At 46.3% G+C, this 27,616-nt stretch overlaps 1 protein-coding gene across 3 annotated transcripts in view; it reads right to left on the bottom strand.

Annotated features, from left to right (window-relative positions):
• Positions 1-25,904, bottom strand: part of ltbp3 (latent transforming growth factor beta binding protein 3) — a 66,980-nt gene extending 41,076 nt beyond the window's left edge. For all 3 annotated transcript variants that reach the window (XM_083634536.1, XM_083634537.1, XM_083634535.1), the window contains exons 1-4: positions 25,347-25,904; positions 3,841-4,119; positions 2,633-2,796; positions 2,443-2,548 (exon numbers count right to left, since the gene is read on the bottom strand). In XM_083634536.1, the coding sequence (XP_083490662.1) occupies positions 2,443-2,548; positions 2,633-2,796; positions 3,841-4,119; positions 25,347-25,587 (790 nt within the window). In that variant the 5' untranslated portion in view covers positions 25,588-25,904. The remainder of the gene's footprint in view (positions 1-2,442; positions 2,549-2,632; positions 2,797-3,840; positions 4,120-25,346) is intronic.
• Positions 25,905-27,616: the final 1,712 nt, after the last annotated feature.

Consider the following 27,616-nt stretch of genomic DNA (forward strand, 5'->3'; position numbering starts at 1 on the left):
GTTGACATTCAACAATTCAACTGTTTCGCTTTGTCAGTACAGTAGATGTTTAACAGATTCTGTTTGCTTCCCATTCCACACACCTGATTATCACCTGGAGCTACTAAATTACAATGTATTCTGAGAATATGGAGGTATGTTCACAAATTGTTACATAATACTCTAAAGATAATCTGTTAAACATCTACAGAGTTGAATGTCAACTAATAAAGCTGTTGAAATGTTACAAATACACTCTCTATAGGCAGACAAATAAAGTCTTACAAATGGATTTAAACCCTTTCGAGGCTTGAAATTCTAAAGAGCTGCAAGTCCTCCGCTCCAGCCTATAGGAATGTTAAAGATTGAACACGGTCAGGGTCCCTTTCTCAAAGGCGTGATCACCATCTGTTTTGATTTCTATTTAAAGCCTTAATTGGTAAATTTCCATTTTATATTTCCTAACTCTTTTCATGGCAGTCAAATAATCAGTTAACACGCTCTTCAGATTATCTTCTGCTTCAAGTGCCTCATGTAAATACTGAACTTGGAAAGTCTGCTTTATGTTACTGTGCCCCTTCTGCCTGGAACAACCTTCAACAGCTTTTAAAATAACTTACTTTGCCCTCCCTAAGCCATTTTAGATCACGTATTGCGTGCCAAGTGAGATTTGAGTGTAATTGCTTTAATTAATTTAATTCATGTTCTTTACTATTCCTGCTTTTGTATTTTTATTGTTCATAATGTTATTGTTACTTCTCTCTTGTAATCTTGTTTTCTTGTATAATTGTTTTATGTATTTTATCTGTTTCTTTTACTCGGCACCGTTGTAAATGAGGACTCGTCCTCAATGGGTTTTCCGAGTATAAATAAAGGTCAATAATAATAATAATAATAATAATAAATAATAAGAACTTTATGGGGACATTTAACGGTTATCTTTACCATTCACAGTATGTTTAATCAATGCGTTCACATGGTGACATCTATGATGACGTATTGTATACGCAGGCATCTTGTGAGTCTGTGTAGCTACAGTAAATGGATGGAAGGCACTAAAACTGGGTTAGGGGTTCAATTCCTACCAGGGCCACTCGTGCTAAAATATAGGCCTCTGTTGTAAGGTGCTTTGGAGTGCATCCATCAAACAGAGCTTGGTATGCTGGGGTTAATCTGTGTGTTAGCAGTCTGTGAATGGTGAAACACTGAAATGACCCTCAAAGGTTTCAACTGTAAAAAGAAATGTAATATTCAATCTAAATCTAAATACCAAACATTCCAAACATGGTTCAGGAGGCAAATTGGTAGAGGAAGGCAGACGGGCCAAGTCTGTTATGGGTGGAAGTTTCATATCTCTTTCAAGTCAAAATCTCTCATGAAATTGAACAAACAAGTTTGGAAAAACAAACAAAAACATACAGCAAAAACAGGGGTACAGGGTAACAAACCAATAAACCAAAATAAAAATAAAAACAAAGAAAGAAATCACAAACAAGGAGAAAGAAAAAATTTGTTTCTACTTTCCATATGGAAGTAGAAGCATGTCAGAATGTTTTGGTGGAGATGTTTGAAAGCTGAATGGGCAACAAGCTCCCAGTTTCTCTTGCCTGTTTCAAGCTCCCAGTTTCTCTTGCCTGTTTCAAGCTCCCAGTTTCTCTTGCCTGTTTCAAGCTCCCAGTTTCTCTTGCCTGTTTCAAGCTCCCAGTTTCTCTTGCCTATTTCATTGTACAGAGTCACTTCAAAATAGGTATGAGCGAAATCGCCATGCTTTCCAGACAATACTTCAGCTGCCCGCTGTCTAAAGAAAATCCAGACCTATCGGGTTTTGTCAAAGGCCGTATTGTCTGAGTCAGAACTGAGAGATGGAATAAAAGCGGAGTGGAAAAAAAAGTGAGTAGCCAGGATTTTCTTGAAATTCAATCTCCAGCAATGTGATGACAGTCCTCCACTGGGCAGGCCCATAGGAACATGCTTAAGCAGAGCGTTATTTTCCACATTCTCTCCTTCTGTCTCACTGTCTGCACGGAATTCCCATAATTTCTTCCGCTTTCTCCTTCCCACCAACCTTTCACACACTCCCCACTCCTCCCCACCACTAACCCCCATCTGCACAGCCACACACACTTTCATACATGTATCAATTGATTGTTCTGATGCAGGGCCATCATTTCTCGAGGTGGAAGGTATAAATTGCTGGGAATGCATGACTTTTCTGGCTCCACAATGATTCTGGCACAGATGCTAGATGTAGATCAGATAAACATCTGCCAAACATTAGTTTGGGCGAGGAGGGGGTGTTGCACCTTCTCATCTTATCTGACAGATCAGATAAGAGTCAATCAATAGTGTGTGACACCTAGGAGGCCGGAAAAGAAAAATTTGAGTTGCCGAAAAGAAAAGAAAAAGATGGTGAAAAGAAAGGTAAAAGTAAAACAGATATGTTGATCAGACGTTGTAACTCACTTGGCAGTTTGGGGCATTGGTAGCATTTGTTCTGTCCCCACGAATTCCCCACACTTCCACAGCAATCCTCCTGGTTGGTCAGGACTGGCAGCGGGGTGCTGTTGCACTGCAGCAGCGGGACAGACACGACATGTGATGGGCGGAATTGATGAAATGAACTTTGGGCAGTAAGATAATGGCTGAGACTCACAGCTTGTTTGGGCGTGGTCTCCTGGAAGCAGCGCCCCTTTGGCTTGTGCCTCTGCAGAGGCAAGCGGGTCACGGCCTTGAGGGGGGGCTTGCCGTCCGACGGGTCGAGGGGGTGAATGACTACCGAGGTGTCGGACGTGTGGTGGACGCGGACATTAATCTGCACTGGAACGAGAGGGGAGGGAGAGAAAAGGTAGACATCGGAGGAATAAAACACAAAACAATAATATAGTTTCACTGTCGCTCGAAAACCAACTGTAGGAGGCTGAAGTTTTGACAACAGTGCTTGTCATTTTTAGAATTGCTGTTATTGGAATAGTGGGCTATTCCTATCCTGTTAAAAGTTATTTTAATTAATGGGAGTCCTGGTAGTGTAGCGGTAGATTCCCTTCGAACCCGGGACCACCACTCAGACAGCCACCATGCCGTAAACAATGTATATGAAGTATGTATGACCTAATATGTTTAAGATGTGTAGTATTGGTGTTTAAGATGTGTAGTATGTATATGTATGTATGTATGTATGTATGTATGTATAAGTATATGTATGTATGTATGTATGTATAAGTATATGTATGTATGCATGTATGTATGTATTGTAACGACCTCTGCATCGTCAAGGAACAGGAGACTTACGGTGGGTACAGGCTTTTATTCACAGCTTTCAGCGACACTCTCGGCGGTTGCTACGCTCCTAGCTTGACACACATCTTCTCAGCTCCCTCGCTTATCTCGACCAGCATCACACTCAGACAGGAAGTCCCACTAACACACCGTTCCCCAGGAACAACCCCACACATCAGTTCCTAGCGAAAACCCAGGATCACCACAGTATGTATGTACTGTATGTATGTATGTATGACCTAATATGTTTAAGATGTGTAGTATGTATATGTATGTATAAGTATATGTATGCATGCATGTATGTATGTATATGTATGTATGTATGTATGTATGTATGTATGTATGTATGTATGTATAATTATATGTTTGTATGTATGTATGTATGTCTGTCTGTCTGTCTGTCTGTCTGTCTGTCTGTCTGTCTGTCTGTATGTATGTATGTATAAGTGTATGATATAGTGTGGTATGTAAAGCCCTTTGAGACTTGACTGTGATAAAGCGCTATATAAATAAACAAGACTAGACAAGACATTCTATGTATGAATGGTGCTGTGTAAATAAACATATCATTGTGATGATCGATACCTTCTGATGAGTGGTGCCCTCCTTGTGACAGGGGCAGGGTGAAGATGGACTGTGTTTGTGCCAGCTGGGTGCGTCCGATGACCGTCTGCTCCCCGTGGCTGTAGCTGTCTGGCTTCAGTGACAGGGGGAAGACGGGCTGCTTGTTGCCGCGCGCCGCCTGGGCCTGCTGCATCTGCTGGAGAGGAAACTGGCACAGCCGGCCGGTGAAGCCGGGCGGGCACAGGCAGTGCGTCCTGGAGCTGCACACACCTCCATTCATACACGTCAGCGGACACACCACTGCACAGACGGAGAGGGAGGGAGGGAGGAGAGGAGAGGAGAGGAGAGGAGAGGAGAGGAGAGGAGAGGAGAGGAGAGGAGAGGAGAGGAGAGGAGAGGAGAGGAGAGGAGAGGAGAGGAGAGGAGAGGAGAGGAGAGGAGAGGAGAGGCGTCGTTAGTACCAAAGCCGGACAGATCACAGAGGAAAAAGCCCACAGCATGACGTGTATGAATCACATCAGAGGAGAGGGACACGGGTGACTTACAAACCAACAGCATGTAATACTCAAGATTAAGGACGAGTTATATATGATTCATATCGAAATTCAATATATCGCATTGTGACAAATACAAGGTGTTGTGGGGCAAAACAATGAATTGCGATGTTAGCTCCATTTTATTGGTCACGAATGAGACGGCTCGTCCATCACAATTTCACATCCTCTCATTAATGACTTGTCCAATTGTTTTTTACATTCTGGTAGCTCAGAAATAAACATAATTCTGCACAGTGACAGTCACACTTTGTTGTCACTGAACCTTTACTTACTGCATCGTATCGACCAGTGAACTCGTCCTGCTTATCGAAATTAGCATACCGTCCCATACATATATATAATACTTAATATATGGAACACAATGTGAGATGTCACATCTGCCAGGATACTTTCTATAAGTCCCTGCTGATTTTGGATTAGTTTCCTTCAGAGTCAGACTGAGGTTTATGATCATTCCAACTGCCCGCTGATTTTAGTTGAGCACTACCATACTTCAAAACTTCATAAATATGGCTCAATTGAGCAGCTCTTGGCAGGAGTGGAGGCAAGTAAAAAAAAAAAATCACTTTGAATTGTACCATGGTCAAATCACATGATAATCAGCAGGCTGTCTGCTGCAGGGAAGCAGGTGACGGCAGCAATCTGTTTGACCGCTTTTTACCATCCATATGGGAAAGGTGTTGAGGTGTATGGGATGCCTCCTAGCAAGAAAGAGTTTGTGGCATAAACAGTATTTGTGACTGATTTATTAAGTGTCCCATTGTGTTTATTTCAAGTCCAGTTCTTTCATGCACACAATAGAACAATCAAAGGAAAGAGAGAGCTGAGTTGGGGAAATACAATCACATAATATACCCAGAGAGAGAGTAGAGAAAGTGGTGAAACAAATAAAATAAATGCTATGAGTACTACTATTACTACAACTACTATTATTACTGCTGCTACAAATAACACATAACATGTTTCTGTAAAAATACACCCGTCTTACCAGCCTAAATCACAAGAGACAAAGGTATCCCATCCACCCTGATTAAGACCCTGTAGATTCACTGTATTCACCCGAATGAAATAATTGCGTTGGGGATGTACACTTCTCTGTCCACAGCAAGTGACAAATCAAAACATGAGAGCCAAACAGAGTTTAGGAGAGAAAACAGGACGCACTAGTAACACATTTGACCCTGTGCCTGTGGGATCATTTGCTATAAAGGAGTCAGAGATGCTATTAAACATCAAAGTTTTAAAACAGTTGCCTCCCGTTTCCATTTGGAGCCGCCAATGTGTGAAGTCAGCGAGGGAAGCTTGAACAAAGCTTCAACGCCGTTTTACAAATCTATCAAAGAGAGTAGAGGAGAAAGAAGAGAAAGGAGAGGCCCTCTTTGTGCTGCTGAGCCAAGTCTGCGCACATGGAAGTAATTAGGTGTGGACTGCCAGGGAGTCTGGGCCACCACGTAATTAGGGGGGACTAGATCACTTTAAACGCAGCGGGGACATCCTCACTCCTCAGCCAGTGAAAGTCAGGCAGAAAAGTTCAAGTGACGTCGATGAAACGACGTGAGGCCATGGGGGTCAAAATGTTTGAATCCATGGCATGATGGATTGTCCTGAGGAGGCCTTCCACTACCTCACCATGAGAACACAGTGACAGTGGTCTTTAACCAGAGGCCTGGGAGCAGGCAGCAACATGCAGACTCACACGGCAGGCAGCACGAGGAGAGCAAGTCCACACTGTAAACGACAGACGAGCCTGGCTCGTCGTCAGACTTCTCCTGGCAGATGAAGAAGTGCGCTCGAGTTACCGTGGGCTCAGAGTAGACTAGATGGAGAATGAGAGGAAACTGGGAAAGATGTGGGAGTTGAGGATTTAGGATTGCAGACACAGAGAGAGGAATAGAAAGCAAGGGAGAAACGGGGCGTAACCTCTTTCCAAATGTGATTATACAACCTAAGTCTACACAGACACAAACGCAGGCTGGAGAGACAACCTAAGTCTACACAGACACAGACTGGAGAGACAACCTAAGTCTACACAGACACAGGCTGAAGAGACAACCTAAGTCTACACAGACACAGACGCAGGCTGAAGAGACAACCTAAGTCTACACAGACACAGACGCAGGCTGGAGAGACAACCTAAGTCTACACAGACACAGATGCAGACTGGAGAGACAACCTAAGTCTACACAGACACAGACGCAGGCTAGAGAGACAACCTAAGTCTACACAGACACAGACGCAGGCTAGAGAGACAACCTAAGTCTACACAGACACAGACGCAGGCTGGAGAGACAACCTAAGTCTACACAGACACAGACACAGACTGGAGAGACAACCTAAGTCTACACAGACACAGACGCAGGCTGAAGAGACAACCTAAGTCTACACAGACACAGACACAGACTGGAGAGACAACCTAAGTCTACACAGACACAGACGCAGGCTGAAGAGACAACCTAAGTCTACACAGACACAGACACAGACTGGAGAGACAACCTAAGTCTACACAGACACAGACGCAGGCTGGAGAGACAACCTAAGTCTACACAGACACAGAGGCAGGCTGGAGAGACAACCTAAGTCTACACAGACACAGAGGCAGGCTGGAGAGACAACCTAAGTCTACACAGACACAGACACAGACTGGAGAGACAACCTAAGTCTACACAGACACAGACGCAGACTGGAGAGACAACCTAAGTCTACACAGACACAGACACAGACTGGAGAGACAACATAAGTCTACACAGACACAGAGGCAGGCTGGAGAGACAACCTAAGTCTACACAGACACAGACAGAGGATGGAGAGACAACCTAAGTCTACACAGACACAGACAGAGGATGGAGAGACAACATAGGGACAGTTTGAACTGACGACAGGCCGGCGTGGCAACAGGAGATCAGGTCAATGACATACTATAGAAACACAGGCAGACACACCTACATACATACTCACACACACCTTAGGGTAAAGCTACCCCAGCTTTTGGGTAACATTTATGGGTGAGAGTGGGGGTTCTACAAAGCCCTTTTGATGTTGTGAAATGAGCCCAGCATGAGGCCAAGCCACACAGAACACACACACCTATCCCCATAGTCTACACATTCTTATTCCACACTCCACTTCTAGTGCAGTGGTCCCCAAACTGGGGTACGCATACCCCTAGGGGTACGTGGAGGTACTGCAGGGGGTACTTGAGAGAAGGGGGGAAATGGGAAAATGTCAGAATAAATCATGAAAATAAATGAAACGTTAAAATAAATCTGCTCAGGAGGCACTAATGCAACTCTTTCACTGCATTTCTTATTTTATATTGTTATATTCTTCAAAAGGTGGGTTTAGGGTTATCATTCATTCATTGCATCATATGCTACAGTTTTCTCTTGCCGTTTTCTAAGCAAAATGTAGTCGTTGGGTAAAGGGGGTACTTGGATTCAGAAATCAGGGAAAAGGGTTACTGAAGTTTGAGATTTATAATTCATAGTTTAGATTCAATATGGGTCAATTAGAGTGAATGAAAAAGCATATTCCTGCATTCAAAATCATTTGGAGTTGATGGCCACAAAGGGCAGGCTGTAACCTCGCTGTAATCAAAGTTATTGGTGGGAGTTTATGGGATGTCTGTCACATCGAGGTAAACACATCCTGAGTTTATGGGATGTCTGTCACATCAAGGTAAACACATCCTGAGTTTATGGGATGTCTGTCACGTCGAGGTAAACACATCCTCATTAAGGTGATGAGGGAGTTTATGTGATGTCTGTCACGTTGAGGTAAACACATCCTCATTAAGGTGATGAGGGAGTTTATGTGATGTCTGTCACGTCGAGGTAAACACATCCTCATTAAGGTGATGAGGGAGTTTATGTGATGTCTGTCACGTTGAGGTAAACACATCCTGAGTTTATGGGATGTCTGTCACGTTGAGGTAAACACATCCTGAGTTTATGGGATGTCTGTCACGTCGAGGTAAACACATCCTGAGTTTATGAGATGTCTGTCACGTCGAGGTAAACACATCCTCCTTAAGGTGATGAGGGAGTTTATGTGATGTCTGTCACATCGAGGTAAACACATCCTGAGTTTATGTGATGTCTGTCACATCGAGGTAAACACATCCTGAGTTTATGGGATGTCTGTCACGTCGAGGTAAACACATCCTCCTTAAGGTGATGAGGGAGTTTATGTGATGTCTGTCACGTTGAGGTAAACACATCCTCCTTAAGGTGATGAGGGAGTTTATGTGATGTCTGTCACATCGAGGTAAACACATCCTCATTAAGGTGATGAGGGAGTTTATGTGATGTCTGTCACATCGAGGTAAACACATCCTCATTAAGGTGATGAGGGAGTTTATGTGATGTCTGTCACATCGAGGTAAACACATCCTCATTAAGGTGATGAGGGAGTTTATGTGATGTCTGTCACATTGAGGTAAACACATCCTCCTTAAGGTGATGAGGGAGTTTATGGGATGTCTGTCACATTGAGGTAATCACATCCTCCTTAAGGGGATGAGGGAGTTTATGTGATGTCTGTCACGTCGAGGTAAACACATCCTCATTTAGGTGATGAGGGAGTTTATGGGATGTCTGTCACACTGAGGTAATCACATCCTCCTTAAGGGGATGAGGGAGTTTTTGGGATGTCTGTCACATTGAGGTAAACACATCCTCATTCAGGTGATGAGGGAGTTTATGGGATGTATTTCACGTCGAGGTAAACACATCCTCCTTAAGGTGATGAGGGAGTTTATGTGATGTCTGTCACATTGAGGTAATCACATCCTCCTTAAGGGGATGAGGGAGTTTTTGGGATGTCTGTCACATTGAGGTAAACACATTCTCATTCAGGTGATGAGGGAGTTTATGTGATGTCTGTCACATTGAGGTAATCACATCCTCCTTAAGGGGATGAGGGAGTTTTTGGGATGTCTGTCACATTGAGGTAAACACATCCTGAGTTTTTGGGATGTCTGTCACATTGAGGTAAACACATTCTCATTCAGGTGATGAGGGAGTTTATGGGATGTCTTTCACGTCGAGGTAAACACATCCTCCTTAAGGGGATGAGGGTTTGTCCCTCTCATCACAGCCTCATACAAGACCGCACTAAATCTTCCTGACATCAGCTCATCTGACAGCCAGAGGTCGTCTGAGTCAGTTGTAACTGCTTGACTGGATGTTGCTATCCACACATGGTATCAGCTTTTAATCAAGTTTGTTTAGGATTTTTCTTCCATTTTCTCCCGCATTGTACTTGGCCAATGCCCCCTGCTGTCCCGGCCATTGCTCCACCCCCTCTGCCGATCTGGGGAGAGTTGTAGACGAGCACATGCTTCCTCTGATACATGTGCCAGCCGCTTATTTTCACCTGACTGCAAGGAGTTTCACTGACAGGACGTAGTGTGTGAGAGGATCCCGCTACTCCCCCAAGTTCCCCTCCCCCGGACAGGTCCCCCCCCCGACCAACCAGAGGAGGCACTAGTGCAACGACCAGGACTCATACCCACCTCCTTCCCACCCGCAGACAAGGCAAACTGTGTAGGAACGTCTGACCAAGCCGGAGGTATAGCGCTATTGGGAATTGAACCCGGTCCTGGTCTCCGCAGTGGTAGTAGTAGGTGAGTGCTTTTTACCTCTACACTAGCCAGACGCCCCCCCTGGGCTTTTAATTCACACCTGTATTATAATGCTTATTGGACCTCTCTAGTTTAATGATCAATTTATATGTTATACTGTAACTCCTCTCCTTCATATCTGCCTCCTCCATCTAAACCCAGGCCATGTTGACAAGACGTACCCTAGGTGCAAACGATGCATGGGACTAATGCATTCTGCAGAGCTGGTACATGTATGGGTGTGTTCGTCCGTGTGTGTGTGTGTGTGTGTGTGTGTGTGTGTGTGTGTGTGTGTGTGTGCGTGTGCGTGTGTGCGTGTGTATGTGTGCTGTCTGCTAGTGCTATTAACTGGGGAGTGTACGTCTCCTGGAGAAGCATTGTGGTTAGGTGACTGTTCCACATGACTACACTGCAGCAGAGCACAAAGGTTTAGGGCTGAGATCATAACCAGGATTTTCTTCTCTTTTCCACTGGATTTTCCCCCCCTTATAAAGCACCGCCTTGGAGTTCATTAGCAGAGCGTATAGCGTCGTTCTGCAATGGCTCATTTGGTGGGCTTGGTATCGCCCGTTGACGCTCCTTCGACAGAGAGGCAGTCACTCGCTCCGAGTCATCACGCCTTTGTCTTTGCGGATCTAAGACATTCCTGAGACTAGTGTGTTATTAAAAATCAACCGCACATACTGTGTTATTTGGTGGTGTGAATGAATATGACTGAGGCATGAGCAGGAACTGGCTGGCTGTCGCTGCTCAGGGGAAGGAGGGGTGCATCTGTGAATGTGGAGCTGTTATCATCATCGTTTTTTCCACATGGCCCAGGTGAAGAAACAGTTCCTAAGTGCTATCCAGGATCCCATACAAAGACTAATGATCTTGCATCGATGGAGGTTAGACCATAACTATTTGATACAACACTTTGATTCAATGCATTTTCCAATTTGAACAGAGACAAAACTACACTACCACTTTTTAAATATGGTTTAAATGAAGCTACAACAACATTCACATTTGACTTGATTCTTTCCTGCCATGGCTTTTGAACCCAATAACATTGGCTCGCAGGCACGTCCCAAGACAGAGTCAGGACTCAGGAAGCGTATCATTTTCCCATTCGCATTCAGCTGCAACCAAAGGAGAGAATTGAGCGGTGAGTGAAGGGGAAAAAAAGAAGAGAAATGTGTGTCTCTGAGCTCTTCTTCTCGTCAGAGTGTTTCATGTGACAGAGGAGTGAGAGCTCGTGATTTACTCAAGAGTGTGAGGAGAAAGACAGGTCTCTCCACAGCACGCAATGGAAGAGAGGGAGAGCGAGAGACAAAAGAACAAAGGGGGAGACAAGTGAGAGAGAAAGAGGAAAACTATGTAAGATTAGGGCTGGGTATTGGCAAGGATCTCACGATACGATACGTATCACGATACTTGGGTCACGATACGGTTGTGTCACGATATATTGCGATGCGATACATATTGCGATATATTGCGATATTCTACAGAATTGACTCAAAATTAAATAATAGAGCTAAAGATACAACACACTGTGTACCACCCAGGTAGTGTAATAATATGTACATCACTTTATACTGATAAGTTAGTGGACAAATTTAGTCAAAACTACTACTACTACGAGTGTTGAGTGTTACTGAACGCATTGATATGGGAAATATCGATACAGTATCGATTAGGGGTGGGAATCACCAGATGCAGAGGCTTGGCATGGCATGGCCTGCAAAAAAAAATAAAAAAATATATATATATATATATATATATATATATCGCGATACTTGGCGTCCAAGTATCGATACAGTATCGGGAAATAAAATATCGCGATATATTGCCATATCGATTATATTGCCCAGCCCCTATGTAAGATCCCCAAAAATATGTGGTGTTTTGGAAGGGCTTGTGTATCCCAGATGTTTTGTTTGTTTGTTTGTTTTTCAACTTAAAATAAAATAAAACAAAACCAAACACATAGGCCTACATTCCTTAACCGCTGAGGGAACTGGCAACCAGAAGAGAGAACAGACACACGTGTGACAACAGAATAGGCTATACTGGAGAAAGAAAGTGTGTATTGACCATACATACACACACAGTGAGACACATTTTCGTATTTATAGCAAACTAAATGTGAATCACTGCTTGTGGGAAAACCCTACTCGTCTGTACATTTTGTGCAAATAGAGGGAAAAACATCTATGTGCCTGTGCATCTGGAAGAAAGACAGAAAGAAAGAAAGAAAAGGGGGAGGGTGTTTGCCCTCTGCGTGCCCTGTGACCACCCACCCACTCACTCCTGTCTGTCTGTCTGTCTGGAGATGACGCAGTGTCAGGCAGCCCCCCTCCCCTCCCCTCCTACCACAGCATCCCATTCAGCCACGGCCGCGCCCTCCCAGCTCACATTATTCCCGGCACAAAAACAACAAATTATAGCTCTTAAAATGCTGTTCAAACGCTATAGTCACCAGCTCACTGAGCTCCAGCCAGCAGCAGACATGGCTTCTGGAGTGAATGTGACAGCTCTTGTGTCTTGGAAGACTTTGGGGCTAGAAAAGATTACAGATTACAGATTACATTTTTTGGATCTAAAGTTTTATTATGGCAAAATGACACATGGCAATTTTGCTGTGTGTTGACTGAGAGTGATGATGATGCCCTGTGGAGTCACTACTATGATTCCATTTCAGTCATAATTCACAGCTCATCCATGAATCGAGGCACTTAAAAAGCCTACCAGTGACCTCAAAGTGACCTCAAAGTTCAGGATGAGACAACCAACACCTGCCACATTTTACAGGTAAACGGCCTTCTGAGTTTCTCACTTTCACTTTAAAAGTATGAAGTTATCCTCTACTTTTTCCACAAGTATATCCCATGGTTTTCATTGCCAGTGGTCCCCTAAATGGGGTCCGGGGCCAGCCAGGGGTCCTTGAGGGGGTTCCAGAGGATCCCCAGCAAAAAGGGGAATACTTTATTTTGGTCATCATGGGTTTCATAACACTTTCTGTAATAAAACATCTAAAAGCAGAAATCTTATCAGATGGAGGACGCTGGGACAAAATCTTATCAAATGGGGGTCCGTGGTCTAATGTCAGTTTAGGGGTCCTTGATGTGAAAATGTTTGACCACTGATTTAGGCTATGTAACACAATACCATCTTTTCTATTCAGAATACGTACGAGCGGTCAAGAATTCCGGCCCTGCCAACCCGCTCATCAGCAGAACTGAAGGGACAAAGTGAAAAACAACCCTGGGATGGCAAAAAGGGTCAACAGTGGAGCAGCTGTTTATAAAGGGGAACGGTGACCGCCGCGAAGCGTCTATCACCTCGTGACGCGCTTCCCTTTACCATCGCGTCGCAAAGCAGGAAACTGCATCCCCAGAATATCGCCTACGCTCTCCTGGGCGCTGGCACACCGCACCGCCACGCGGCGAGTATGAAGTGGGTCAGACTCCTGCAGCCCAGCCAGTCGTCGGGAGTAAATGACATAATCACTGCCTTTTGAAACACTAATCTCGAGTATCCATTCCTCACCCTGCAGCCACCCCCGCGCCTCTGGGCTCCGTCAGGCCCCAGGAACACTTGGCAGGCAGCTGTGCCGCCCTGGCCCCCGGCTATCCAAACAACGGTGTCTCCCCACGCTGGAGTCGACCGCAGTCACAAAGCATTCATCATAAGAGTCGGTCAGAGACGACCGCGTTGTTACCTCCTCGGATCAGGGTGGCGACGAGCGAACCGAATCACCCCTCGTCAGGTAGAATCAGGCCTGATCTCAGCTACAAAGACCGATGATTATCCCAAATCCCCACCATCAAACTCTGCATTGGCCGATGTGATTTTCACATGTCATGAAAGTATGCGGTGAGTGGGTTTCCATAGCTCTTGGGTGGGATCCAGAGTTACCCTGTCACTCCCCCACTGGCAGCGCTGCTTGTGGAAAGAGTCAGACAGGATCTTGGCATGGCTGTGAATGATGTCATATAATGAGTGTGTCTAAATGCCTCTGCTAAATGATGTCATATAATGAGTGTGTCTAAATGCCTCTGCTATAGGGACTGTGCAGCGGGCAGGTAGGGGAGTGCTGACACTGCCGACATGATGTCAGATACCACGCTACGGGACTAGATCACGTCATGAACTCACATTCAGTTTGGTTCTGCAGATCAGTCTGGCCTCCAGCCCCGCCCCCAGCGCTTTCCAGAAATGGTGGTGTTTACCCTGGCTAAATGCTGCAGCTTCAGGCTCCTGCCTGCATGGTAGCTGCAGCTCCAGGCGTGGGAGCTGCAGCTCCAGGCTCCTGCCTGCGCGGGAGCTGCAGCTCCAGGTTCCTGCCTGCGTGGGAGCTGCAGCTCCAGGTTCCTGCCTGCGTGGGAGCTGCAGCTCCAGGCTCCTGCCTGCATAGTAGCTGCAGCTCCAGGCTCCTGCCTGCGTGGTAGCTGCAGCTCCTGGCTCCTGCCTGCGTGGGAGCTGCAGCTCCTGGCTCCTGCCTGCGTGGGAGCTGCAGCTCCAGGTTCCTGCCTGCGTGGGAGCTGCAGCTCCAGGCTCCTGTCTGCGTGGTAGCTGCAGCTCCAGGCTCCTGCCTGCGTGGTAGCTGCAGCTCCAGGCTCCTGCCTGCATGGTAGCTGCAGCTCCAGGCTCCTGCCTGCGTGGGAGCTGCACCTCCAGGCTCCTGCCTGCGTGGTAGCTGCAGCTCCAGGCTCCTGCCTGCATGGTAGCTGCAGCTCCAGGCTCCTGCCTGCGTGGTAGCTGCAGCTCCAGGCTCCTGCCTGCATGGTAGCTGCAGCTCCAGGCTCCTGCCTGCGTGGTAGCTGCAGCTCCAGGCTCCTGCCTGCATGGTAGCTGCAGCTCCAGGCTCCTGCCTGCATGGTAGCTGCAGCTCCAGGCTCCTGCCTGCATGGTAGCTGCAGCTCCAGGCTCCTGCCTGCATGGTAGCTGCAGCTCCAGGCTCCTGCCTGCATGGTAGCTGCAGCTCCAGGCTCCTGCCTGCATGGTAGCTGCAGCTCCAGGCTCCTGCCTGCGTGGTAGCGGCTGCCATCTGTAGCGCTCACATTCCTGCGCGCTGCTTTAAATAACCGCTGCATTTCTCCCCCCTTGCTAAGCAAACGGGAGGAGAGTGTTAAAGATGGCAGAGAAGGCTGTTTGTTTGAGTTGGATTCAGCGCGCACGCACGCACGCACGCACACACACACACACACACACACACACACAGTTCCCTTGTGACTTTCCAAACAAGACCTCTAATTGGTGCTTTGTTTTGGTAACTTAATTTCCCGGATAGGGTTTTGAACCTGCGCAGCACATTGACTTTATTGCAGGCGGTGATGAAATGGAGGAGTCTGATTCCATGGGAAACTCCTGCTAAAGTCACTAAACAAACATGGATTATGTGCATCTGGGTGCTGACTGTTCTGCTGCTGTATCAAACCCTAACAGATGTCAACAAGGAGGAGACTGTTCTGCTGCTGTATCAAACCCTAACAGACGTCAACAAGGAGGAGACTGTTCTGCTGCTGTATCAAACCCTAACAGACGTCAACAAGGAGGAGACTGTGAATTGAATCAGGTTGACAGACCCCAAATAACCCCATGTATTCTTTCCCCTCCGTAGCGAGGAGCAGAAATAGACAGAGAGGCGGGGCCCAAATACACATCCATAAATATTCAAGCACGGCCTCGAGAGGAGATGACGAAAACACACACGACAAATGAAAGCTTCACCAAAGGTGAGTCAACGATTTCACAACAATGAATCAGCTACAAATAAATGTGCATGACTCTTTCTCTCTGGCTTGTGTGTGTGTGTGTGTGTGTGTGTGTGTGTGTGTGTGTGTGTGTGTGTGTGTGTGTGTGTGTGTGTGTGTGTGTGTGTGTGTGTGTGTGCGCGTGTGTGTGTTTCTGGCTCGTGTCTGTGCCTGTTTGTGTTTGGGAGGGTGGGGGGAGCCATGCCCAGCGTCACCTCTGGGTGCAGTCCAACCTGTGGCGAAATCCGGAGTGCTGAAGGTTTTTGGTTGGCCCGCGTTAGACCACCATTTCCAAAGGTTTGGCATATGGGGAGGAAGAGCGTGTGGGGGAGAGCAGAGGGCTCTGAAAGGTAAAATAAACCAATGTCCTAAAAATAAGGCAAAAAGCAACTCTGGCTCCGTCTATTTGACTTCTGCTCATTTTCAGTCTCCCATTGACCTCTGACCCCACGCTAAGGGCAAATCAAAACAAACCACAATGATAATGCAGGGTCACTACTGTCACATGACTCCCTAAATACAGAAGCACATGGGATATCCTGAAATAGCTGTACCCATTTCTCATGATACCCATCTTAGGGCGAGGCGTGGGCAGAGCGGGACGCGATAAGACTGTTCCCTGTGGCACTAGATCTGGGGAGAGAGCCATAGACTAACACATGCTTCGTCCAATACATGTGCAGCTACCAGACGCTTCTTTTCACCTGATACCAAGGAGTTTCACTGGCAGCACATAGCAACGTGGGTGGATCACGCTAACCCCCCCTCCCCCCCAAACAGGTGCCCTGACCGACCAAAGGAGTCACTTGTGCAGCGACCAGGACTCGTACCCCACCGGCTTCCCACCCGCGGACACGGCCAATTGTGTCTGTAGGAACGTCTGACCAAACTGGAAGTACTGATACCAGGAATTGAACCCGGGTCTCCACGGTGGTAGGCGAGTGCTTTTACCTCTACACCCAGACGCCCAGGCACTCGGTTATAGTTATGCCAGACGACAAGCCCAACAGCGGACAGAAGCCCAGAGCCCTGGAGCCCTGATGAGCAGGGATGGAGGAGAGAGAGGGATCTGATGAGCAGGGATGGAGGAGAGAGAGGGATCTGATGAGCAGGGATGGAGGAGAGAGAGGGATCTGAAGCGGAGCAGCTGCTGTCAGTACAGCTGGTTGATGGGATGCCTCTGTGCTGGCAACGCCAAAATAAGCCCAGCCGGGGAAATGCCGAACGCAGCGACCAGAGAGACCGGGAGTAGTTCGCACCAGGAGTTCTGTTTGCCGCACAAAGTGTCTGCTTTGGGTTTCAGTTTGTTGCACAAACTGAATTCCAGTCGAGACAATCGATGCACGTGTGTGTAGGTGCTAAATTATTATGTGTTAGCCCCCTTTTCTGTTGCTTGAGGGGAGGTTGGTTGTAGGCTATAAGGCTGTGGCTTCTTCACCTCTTTATCATCTGGATTTGATGCAGTCTCATGTGTGTGCAAATCAAATCAAAAGTAAACCACTAGATTTCAAAACAAGCTTTTTGTCAGCAGCTGACAAGTACTAGCTTGGGTAAACCTAGTCTCGCTGGCCAGCCTCCTCTCCGTGAGAGTCGTCTGGCTGCACGGAAACAGGCAACTGGGATAAGCCCTCCCCTGCTCTACAGCTGCTCCCCATTGGAGCGACTGTTTCAGTCGCTGCCGGATGTCCGCTCCCCGCTTATTACAAGCTCTGTCATTGGCTCCGACCATGTCAATCAGAGCGGCTTCCGCTCCCTCCTCCCTGTGTGTCGCTGTAAATAGTGCCCTGCCGCCTCAGTGAAAACAACAACGCTAACTAGCTAGCAAGCTAACGGCAGAAACCTACAGGTTAGCTCGTTGCTACACGCTGAAAATGGCAAGTTGGATTGTTGGAAACTATTTTCCAAGGGCACTGCTGCCAAGCGCCACCCATCGCAATCCCACATTGGAGACCTGCGCCGCCAGACTCATCTCACGGTAGGGAGGGGAGGCTGGCCAGCGAGACTAGGGTAAACCCAGCCTCCACGTGACATCTATGTATTATCAGTCACCAAAACCTATACGCACATACATGTGTGCACGCACACACACACGCACGCACGCACGCGCACGCACACGCACACGCACACACACACACACACACACACACACACACACACACACACACACACACACACACACACACACACAGAGTCCCCAAGGGGCAGAGAAGGCTCTTCATTCACTTTTCAATTGACACTGACGAAGGCCCGAGTTAGGCCGAAACTGTTTGTCCCAATAAATGTCTGCCACGGGAGCTACCAAAAACTTGTGTTGCGAGCCCTTTTTTCGTTCATTCACCTCATAACACACGTCTGCCTTGTCCTCTTTCTCTCCATTTCTCTCCTTCCTACAACTTACAGCTGACTTTTGAAGTGTCGAGGATCAAATCGTTTGGCCTGGTCTGTCATTTGTCAACGAAGATTACACAGATAATGACAAAGACCGTCCTCCATCTGAGACGCATTGTTTCTCTTCCCAGGCGATAAATGGCCTCAAGAGAGGAATCAGCGTGCGGAGACTTATTCTAGGCTCTTACAATATTGTGACGTGACCCTATAGCTATCAGACAGCTGGAGGAATGCTGTGTTTTTCTCTCCGCCCCCGCCAAGTCCGATGACGAGTTACAGTGCCCGTCACTGATATACACCGCGCCGCCGAATCCTAGAAAAGGCATATGGGCTATAAACATCTGCTTTTCCCCCCTATCTGCCCACATGGCTGGGAGCCTTTCATCTTTCCATGCTTCCATCATCTGTAGGAAGTGCAAAGGTAAAATATGGATGTTTCACTGACATGTGGACTCCCATCTCACATCCCTGGAAAAATGTGATCGGAAATTTGGCGTATTTGGCATATTTTACACTTGTTCTAATGTAGACTAGTTCATGTGATGCAGGTAAAAATGCATCCTCCTTAAAAAAGCTTCTTATCCGTCCGGGTAGTGTAGCGGTAGATTCCCTGCCTACCAACCAACACGAGGGTTGCAGGTTCGCACCACGTGTTACCTCCAGCTTGGTCGGGCGTCCACACAGGCACGATTGGCTATGTCTGAGGGCGGGCAGGTGGATTGAGGATATGTGTTCTCGTCGCTGCACTGTCCTGGTCGGTCGGGGCGCCTGGTCGGGGTGGAAGGGAAGTGGTGGGAATAGCGTGATCCTCCCACGTGCTACGTCCTGCCGGTGAAGCTCCCCACTGTCCGGTGTAAAAGAAGCGGGGCTGGCAACTGCGCATGTGTCGGAGGAAGCATGGTGCTAGTCTCCGCTCTCCCCAGATCGGCAGAGGGTGGAGCAGCGGCCGGGGCAGCAGGGGGAAAAATTGGCCAAGTACAATTGGGGAGAAAATGGGGGAAAAATCAGGGGGGAAAAGCTTCTTATCCTGATAAACAAATGACCATGACAGAGAATATGAGAGCTCAGGTAAGATATGTAACGTAATGATCAAATAGAAGAATATTTATGGGCTGCTATGATGCATTATATACTGTACATTAAAGGGACACTTCACCCCAAAATAAAAAATAGATACACATTTTTCCTCTTACCTGTAGTGCTATTTCCAATTAGGACGGTGTGAGTTGCCGAGTTTTGTAGATATCGGTCATAGAGGTGTCTGCCTTCTCTGTGGAACTGGATGGCACTCGGCTTGTGGTGCTCAAAGCGCCCAAAATACATTTGAAAAACTCCACAGCAATGTCTCTTTACCAGAAATCATGACTCAGTTATTCAAGATAATCCACAGACCTTGTTGTGAGCAGTTTAATGTATAAACTATTTTTTTTTGGACCAAACTATATCAAGATAGTTCGGTCGAAAGAAAATACAGGTAGTTCCTACATGAAATTGCTCACAACAAGGTCTGTGGATTATCTTGAGTAACAGGGTCATGCTTTCTGGAAAGACACATTCCTGTTACGGCAAATATCTCCAAAACTCAGCAACTCACACCAAAACAATCTAGATGGATAGATAGAACTACAGGTAAGTGGGATTTTTTTATTTTTTTTTAACTGTCCCTTTAAATAGACTAATACTATGTCTAACAGCTGTCACACATTTCCAATTCCACTATGGTGCCTTAATATGACATGCGATGATGCCATGGTCTCACCTCACATCATCCAGTCTGCCAAGAGCTAATAATAAGGAATCATCTCCACTTCTTTGAGATGATGTATGGAGAAAACCAGGTTAACCAAGGTTAACTCTAAGATTGTTTACATTCCCCACTAAAATTTAAATTTCAAATGACTCATGCTTATGTTTATGTACAATGTTTGTTTGGTGCTCTGATGAAGACGGCTCACGCGGCAAAACGGCTGTGAATAAAATGTTCTTCTGAGTTATGAGTGTGCGGCTACTTTTTTCTCTTCAGTGTTTGCTTATAAACATAAGCTTCTGCATGTCAACAAATGAAGAAACCAGAAGTCACTCGCAGAGCACAAACCACTGCCAAAGCTAAGCTGTTCTCCACCTTGCGGTAACACCCAAAGACATGATTCCTATTACATCAATTTGAAGTTAAATTAACGTCTTGACCCTGCAAACACACCCTTAGGATTTGGAAACAAGTCTCTATACCCATTATTGTTAAGGGCTCTATTCATAGTTATGTTATATGGCTATAAAATGATGTCAGAAATCTCAGATCCAGATCACTACCAAAATCCAACAGTTGTTCCTTGGCCCAAGGCCCATCTGTCCACCAAATTTCATGGAAATCCATTGATACATTTTTTAGATTTCCTGTGGATGGACGGATGGACAGACAGACAGACAGACAGACAGACAGACAGACAGACAGACAGACAGACAGACGGATGGACAGACAGACAGACAGATATACACACAGACAGATAAACAGGCAGACAGATATACACACAGACAGACAGACAGATATACACACAGACAGACAGACAGATATACACACAGACAGATAAACAGACAGACAGATATACACAGACAGACAGACAGACAGACAGACAGACGGATGGACAGACAGACAGACAGACAGACAGACAGACAGAGAGACAGACAGACAGATATACACACAGACAGATAAACAGGCAGACAGACAGATATACACACAGACAGACAGACAGATATACACACAGACAGACAGATACTGTATATACACACACAGACAGACAGACAGACAGACAGATATACACACAGACAGACAGATATATACACACACAGACAGACAGACAGACAGACAGACAGACAGACAGACAGACAGACAGACAGACAGATATACACACAGACAGATAAACAGACAGACAGATATACACACACAGACAGACAGATATACACACAGACAGATAAACAGACAGACACATACATACACATACACACACACACACACACACACACACACACACACACACACACACACACACACACACACACACACACACACACACACACACACAGACAGACAGACAGACAGACAGACAGACAGATAAACAGACAGACAGATATACACAGACAGACAGACAGACAGACAGATAAACAGACAGACAGATATACACAGACAGACAGACAGACAGACAGACAGATACACACAGACAGACAGATAGACAGATATACACACAGACAGACAGACAGACAGACAGACAGACAGACAGATAGATATACACAGACAGGCAGACAGACAGATATACACAGATAGACAGACAGACAGACAGACAGACAGACAGACAGACAGACAGAAAGACAGACAGACAGACAGACAGAAAGACAGACAGACAGACAGACAGACAGACAGACAGACAGACAGACAGACAGAAAGACAGACAGACAGACAGACAGACAGACAGACAGACAGACAGACAGACAGACAGACAGACAGACAGACGAAGTAGTGGAAATAAAAACATATTCCTCCTTCCTACTGACAGAGGTCATTATAAAATAACCGTACCTTCAATCACACTACAAACAACAAACATGTATTGAAAGTTGTTTTTGCACAGCCAGACATTCTGAAAATGTTTTGACAGAAAGTTGACTTTTTTTTTAAGAAACTCAGTTGCTCAGTATGGCCCTGACTGAGCCTCGGTGCTGCTGACGTCACCACCACACAAATATGGAAAAATCTTCATATTGTTGCCATGGCCGTTTTAACACGGGAGAGAGAAATTTCCACTGGTCTGCACCACATTCCAGTCCACACAAAACAACACACTTCTCCCCTGCCAGCTGAAGTTGAACTCTGTTTCCCCCACCAGACAAACCCACGCCACGCAGGCCTTTTCACATACGCAAACCCCAGAGACAGGTGACGACGGTACAAGCAGTTTGATTATCCAGACCAACGTGTGAGGCTGCGGATGAGGTATGCTAAGAATGTCTAATGTCTCTCTTGAGCTATTTGACACAGAAGCTCCAAAACGTGACGTAGCACAAGTGAATCAGAGAAGAAAGGGGGAGGACTGGTGGCTCACCAACTCTCTGGGTCTGCAGCAATACATGGAGTCGGGGGAAGGGGGGGGGGGTTTAACTGTCATGGTTTTACAAGTAGAATTCACTTGACCTCATAGTTAGAGAATTTTAGCAAAATGCTTGGACCATCTGTGAAAACATTTACTACCAATAGCTTTCTTCACCAATGTGTTCTTATAGGTGTCTAGAATCACCTCTCAATTAGTGCAAACCCAAATCCTCGTGGAAAATCCTGGAGAGCCAATCAAAGTTTTAAGGTGCCCCGAGGGCTTGGGTGAAAAATATGATAAAAATTAAAAGTCTAAAATGAACTTGTGGGGTGTCTAACTAGGGGTTTTCAGGGGTGCTGAATCCATTCCAAACATTATTTTTGAGTAAAAACATCTCCCTGACCATATGATATTGGTATATTGGTTATTGTTATGTAAAGCACAGTGTATAATCTAATGTAAATTTTCCACAAGGATTTGGGTTTGCACTAATTGAGAGGTGATTCTAGACAGACACCTATAAGAACACATTGGTGAAGAAAGCTATTGGTAGTAATTTTTTTCACAGATGGTCCAAGCATTTTGCTAAAATCCTCTAACTATCAATCACATCCACCACATGCACTTCCACCTGCAGATACCAAGCAATACGGCTATATAGGCTACTTCTATATGAGCAGCACACACCAGGAAACACAATGGACTACAAAACTGTGTGTGATAGAAGTAAGAACCATGGATAAATATGCACCTATCATGTGTCAAGTAGGCCATCTTTCATTCATTAGCATTGCAGTTGCTCTGACATCAGCTTCTCCTTTGAAGCCCATTGTCTCCCAGCCTGGAGCACTGAGCTTCACATGCTAACTGCAATGCAACACGCATCTGAGCACTGAGCTTCACATGCTAACTGCAATGCAACACGCATCTGAGCACTGAGCTGCACATGCTAACTGCAATGCAACACGCATCTGAGCACTGAGCTGCACATGCTAACCGCAATGCAACACGCATCTGAGCACTGAGCTGCACATGCTAACTGCAATGCAACACGCATCTGAGCACTGAGCTGCACATGCTAACTGCAATGCAACACGCATCTGAGCACTGAGCTGCACATGCTAACTGCAATGCAACACGCATCTGAGCACTGAGCTGCACATGCTAACTGCAATGCAACACGCATCTGAGCACTGAGCTGCACATGCTAACTGCAATGCAACACGCATCTGAGCACTGAGCTGCACATGCTAACTGCAATGCAACACACACATCTGAGCACTGAGCTTCACATGCTAACTGCAATGCAACACGCATCTGAGCACTGAGCTGCACATGCTAACTGCAATGCAACACGCATCTGAGCACTGAGCTGCACATGCTAACTGCAATGCAACACGCATCTGAGCACTGAGCTGCACATGCTAACTGCAATGCAACACGCATCTGAGCACTGAGCTGCACATGCTAACTGCAATGCAACACGCATCTGAGCACTGAGCTGCACATGCTAACTGCAATGCAACACGCATCTGAGCACTGAGCTGCACATGCTAACTGCAATGCAACACGCATCTGAGCACTGAGCTGCACATGCTAACTGCAATGCAACACGCATCTGAGCACTGAGCTGCACATGCTAACTGCAATGCAACACACATCTGAGCATCCACACATCAAGACAAAGCCCCATGCGGACTGGAAGCAGTGGAGAAGTAGAAGGGAAGATTGCCCAGGCGCCATTGTGGCAAGTCTACAGGAATGTGAGGCTGCACACTCCAAGTGGAATGCAGGTGGACTTCATCCCAATGTTATCATACACACACTTCCATAAATGAAAAAAGCAACGGCCCAAGGATGAACCCTATAATCACAAAATGCCAAGTCAGATTGATTCATTAAATACTTTGAACAAAAGTCAATGGTCTTTTTAATCCAAGAGAGGATAACCATATCCTGGCTTTAAGGTGTTGTTATCTTTAACTTACTGAGTAGACTGATACTTATTATAGAACATTATTGTGGCCTCTCCCTCACACATACACAGCTAACAATTTCAGAATATATCCATGAAAACTGCAGTGCTCCACTTTAGAGGTTAAAGTGATTGACAGCATCTTACAGCGTAAGAAAAATACCAAGGGGAAACTGTTACTCATGGAAGTCAGTGTTTTATCAAGCTACAGCAGGGCCATACACATGAGAGAACTTGTACAAATCTAAATTGAGGTTTGTAAATAATACAGGGATCACATCAATATATGTTTTACCATCTCCTGGTATAAAGAGAGAAATACTTGTTTATCTCCCATGGAGTAACATCGGCGAGGCCGAAGCGCCTTATTCAGTTTTGCACTTCATCACTGGCCGGCTTCTCGGGTGGTTAATAAGTGAAGGGAGGACCTGCTGAGCTCCAGCGTGGGCTTCAGCCAGGGCTGCTGTAGACTGTGAGGCTCCATGTCTCACCACAGCTGATGTGATACAGCACAGAAAGGCCAGACGCATGCCAGCCAGGCAGGCTTTGTCGAGAGGAGACTGGAGCAGAGCAGCTAGGGGGAAAGTATACATCTAAATCTGTGTGCATTTAGACAGTAATGAGCCATGCCTCAGTAATGAAACTGTTATTATTATAGTAATGTCACATTTCAAGGGGTGTCTGTATTGGAGGTTAAACCCACATTAACTGATTTGACCCACCTTTTTGTTTGAGGGACAAAGATTAGGCTACTCACCTCATATGATAGCATAGCCTAAGTCTGTGCTAAATATTAGGCCTATTAGCAGGTATTAAATTGACGAAGTTATGATATAGGGCTTTTGATTGGGATAAAGTATGAAGTTATAAAATGAATGCGCTTCCTGTTTACATTAGTGGCTGTTAGTCTTATGATGATCAATAGGAAGACCTATATTTTATCTTTTTACTCGCCACTTCTCTGACTGACTCTGATTCCACCTAATAATGTTGGAAGGTGATTTGTACACACACACAACAGCCCATTTCACGCCGGCCTCCGGGCTTGATGACAAACGCCTTTTAGAAAGAGTTCATGGAGCAGCTATTACTTCATCACAGCGGCCTAACTAGCTTCTATCCTCTTATAAATAAAGCCCGTTGTTCCAGGAGGACAGGGTCACTCACCAACCCTGAAGCCGGGTCCAGTGAGCGTGTCGGCGGCCTGTCCGTTCTCCCCTATCAGCGTGGTGTTGTTGCCCTGCTCGCAGGTATCCTGGCACTGGCCCTTCAGACAGATCCTCTTGCAGATCAGAGGAGCGATGACCACTTTGAAGCGCTCCCGCGTGGAGGCGCGCTCCGTGCCGCACGCCAGCCTGCTGAGCGACAGCCAGGTGACAAGCAGATGCAGGGACATCAGAGAGGGCATCCTGGCATCTCCAAGCTGCCGTCAAACCGGGCTCAAGCTCCGACCCGAGACCGCTCAAGAGCTGCCTTTGACGGGCTCACTCCGATCCTGCCTCGGCCGCGCTGTGGATGTCGAAAAGGGAGTAAACTCCAGTACGCGCGTCCTTCCCAAAAAAAATTTACCCCTCAAGGGAAAACAATCAATCACTTCCCTCGAGTTGTACATAAGTGATCCGTCTGGAAAGGCAAAATGTTGGGCATCTTTGGAATTGTGTTGCCCCCAAGTTGCCGAGAATGTGATTTCAAAGTTGCCCCGAACTCCTCTTCGCTTTTCCTCGGGCTTCCTTCCCCCTGTTGCTGCCTTGGAGAGCTGGAGAGTGAGTGCGTATGAGGGGGTTTAGGAAAGAAAGAAGGGAGGAGAGAGAGAAGAGAAGGGGTGAGCCAATCCTCTCTGGAGAAACCTGGCGGCGCGCCAGCCAGGCAGGCAGTGCGGGAGCTAAGCTGAAAGCGGTTTCCTTGTTGGTTATTTCTCCCAACACCGCCTCTACGCCCCCCCCCCACCCCCCACCCCCCCATACATAACCCCCCATTCTGCAAACGATAACTGCACAGCTGTGCGCGTCGCTCTGAATAAACACACAACACACGGACGCACAAACACAAGCCTGTGGCATTTGGCGAGCCTCTCTAATGTGTGTGAATGTGCAATAATGTGAGAATGTGACAGAGCTATGGACATGGTTCTCAACCTGTGGTACCACTGGTGGTACTACGCGGGGATCCTCCCTCTCATACTTTCATGGTGGTCATTTCTGAGGTGGTAGGCTCCTTGTACAAAGGTTGAGAACCAAGCTGCCTTGGTGAATACACATGTGGATGAACTATGACTTCCAGCTGCATGGTGACAATCAGGAGGCAGAAGACCGCCATTAATGACCTTATCCTCAGCTCAGGTGACATCAGTTTGATATGACTCAGGCTACTAAATTATATAGGCCTACTATGAATTTGTGTCAGCAAAAGTATGTCCACCTGAAATGAGCGAATAAGCGTATTCCACATAGCCTATTTGAAGGTGAGGAGCAGGGATGGACTTGGTGATGAGGGGGGGGGGGGTTGAATCCCATCTCTCTTGCATTTTAAACCATCCTTTATATAGACTGTGTAGCTTCACTTGAGGAAAATAAGATTAAAGCCAAGTGGAGTAATTTATTGTAACACAAAGAGTGGTGTTTTTCTATAAGCATCCTACCACCTGGTTAAAAATAAGTTTACAGTATCTTTCTATTCTGGGCGTTTGTGGGGCCCTGTGGCTGCTGGGGCCAAAGGCAGTCGCCTACCTTTGCCAAATAGTAAGACCACCCCTGAGACTGAGTTGAAAAAGTTTCCCCCTCCCCTACACCTGCTTAGAAGTAAAGGGTGGAGGAGAGAGTGAATGGGTGGGAACAGAGAGAGAGAGAATTATAGACAAACCGTCTCACTTCCTGTTGCAGTGTTTGCTAGTACAGGACTGACTGCAACAACATGAGTTGCAGTATAGGCTACGCTACAGGTATAGCAATATAAAAATATGATCTATTTGCATGTCTCCAAAGGTCATAGAATACTACATTCACATTTTCTACTACAAATTATAGATCATGCATCACTTGCAGCTGTGACAAACCAAACCAGTACAAAATGGTTTGGCTTCAGCAAAGCACAGTTCCTTCCTTTTCAACATGTCTCAAAGATGATAGTAATCATGTTCAGACTAGGAGGCCAAATCTGATTTGTGAACTTTAGTGACCTATTAATGACTTTATCCAGATTGGTTTTATGAGTCTGGACGCTCCAAGTCTGATTTGTGCCACTTGTCCCAAACCACATGGAGGTAGTTTCCAATCTGCTTTTGACTGATGTGACTTCAGTGCGGACGCGCAGATCCACCAAATCTGATTTGAACGTCACTCGCAACTCGTCATCAAATGCTTCTGCGCAGGAAAACCACGTCACCAACGTACGTATTTACTGACGCCCGCCCATGTCGTTACCATAGCAACCCATGCAGA

This window comes from Poromitra crassiceps (assembly GCF_964638095.1).
Source record: "Poromitra crassiceps genome assembly, chromosome: 1".
In the NCBI taxonomy this organism is placed as follows: Eukaryota; Metazoa; Chordata; class Actinopteri; order Beryciformes; family Melamphaidae; genus Poromitra; species Poromitra crassiceps.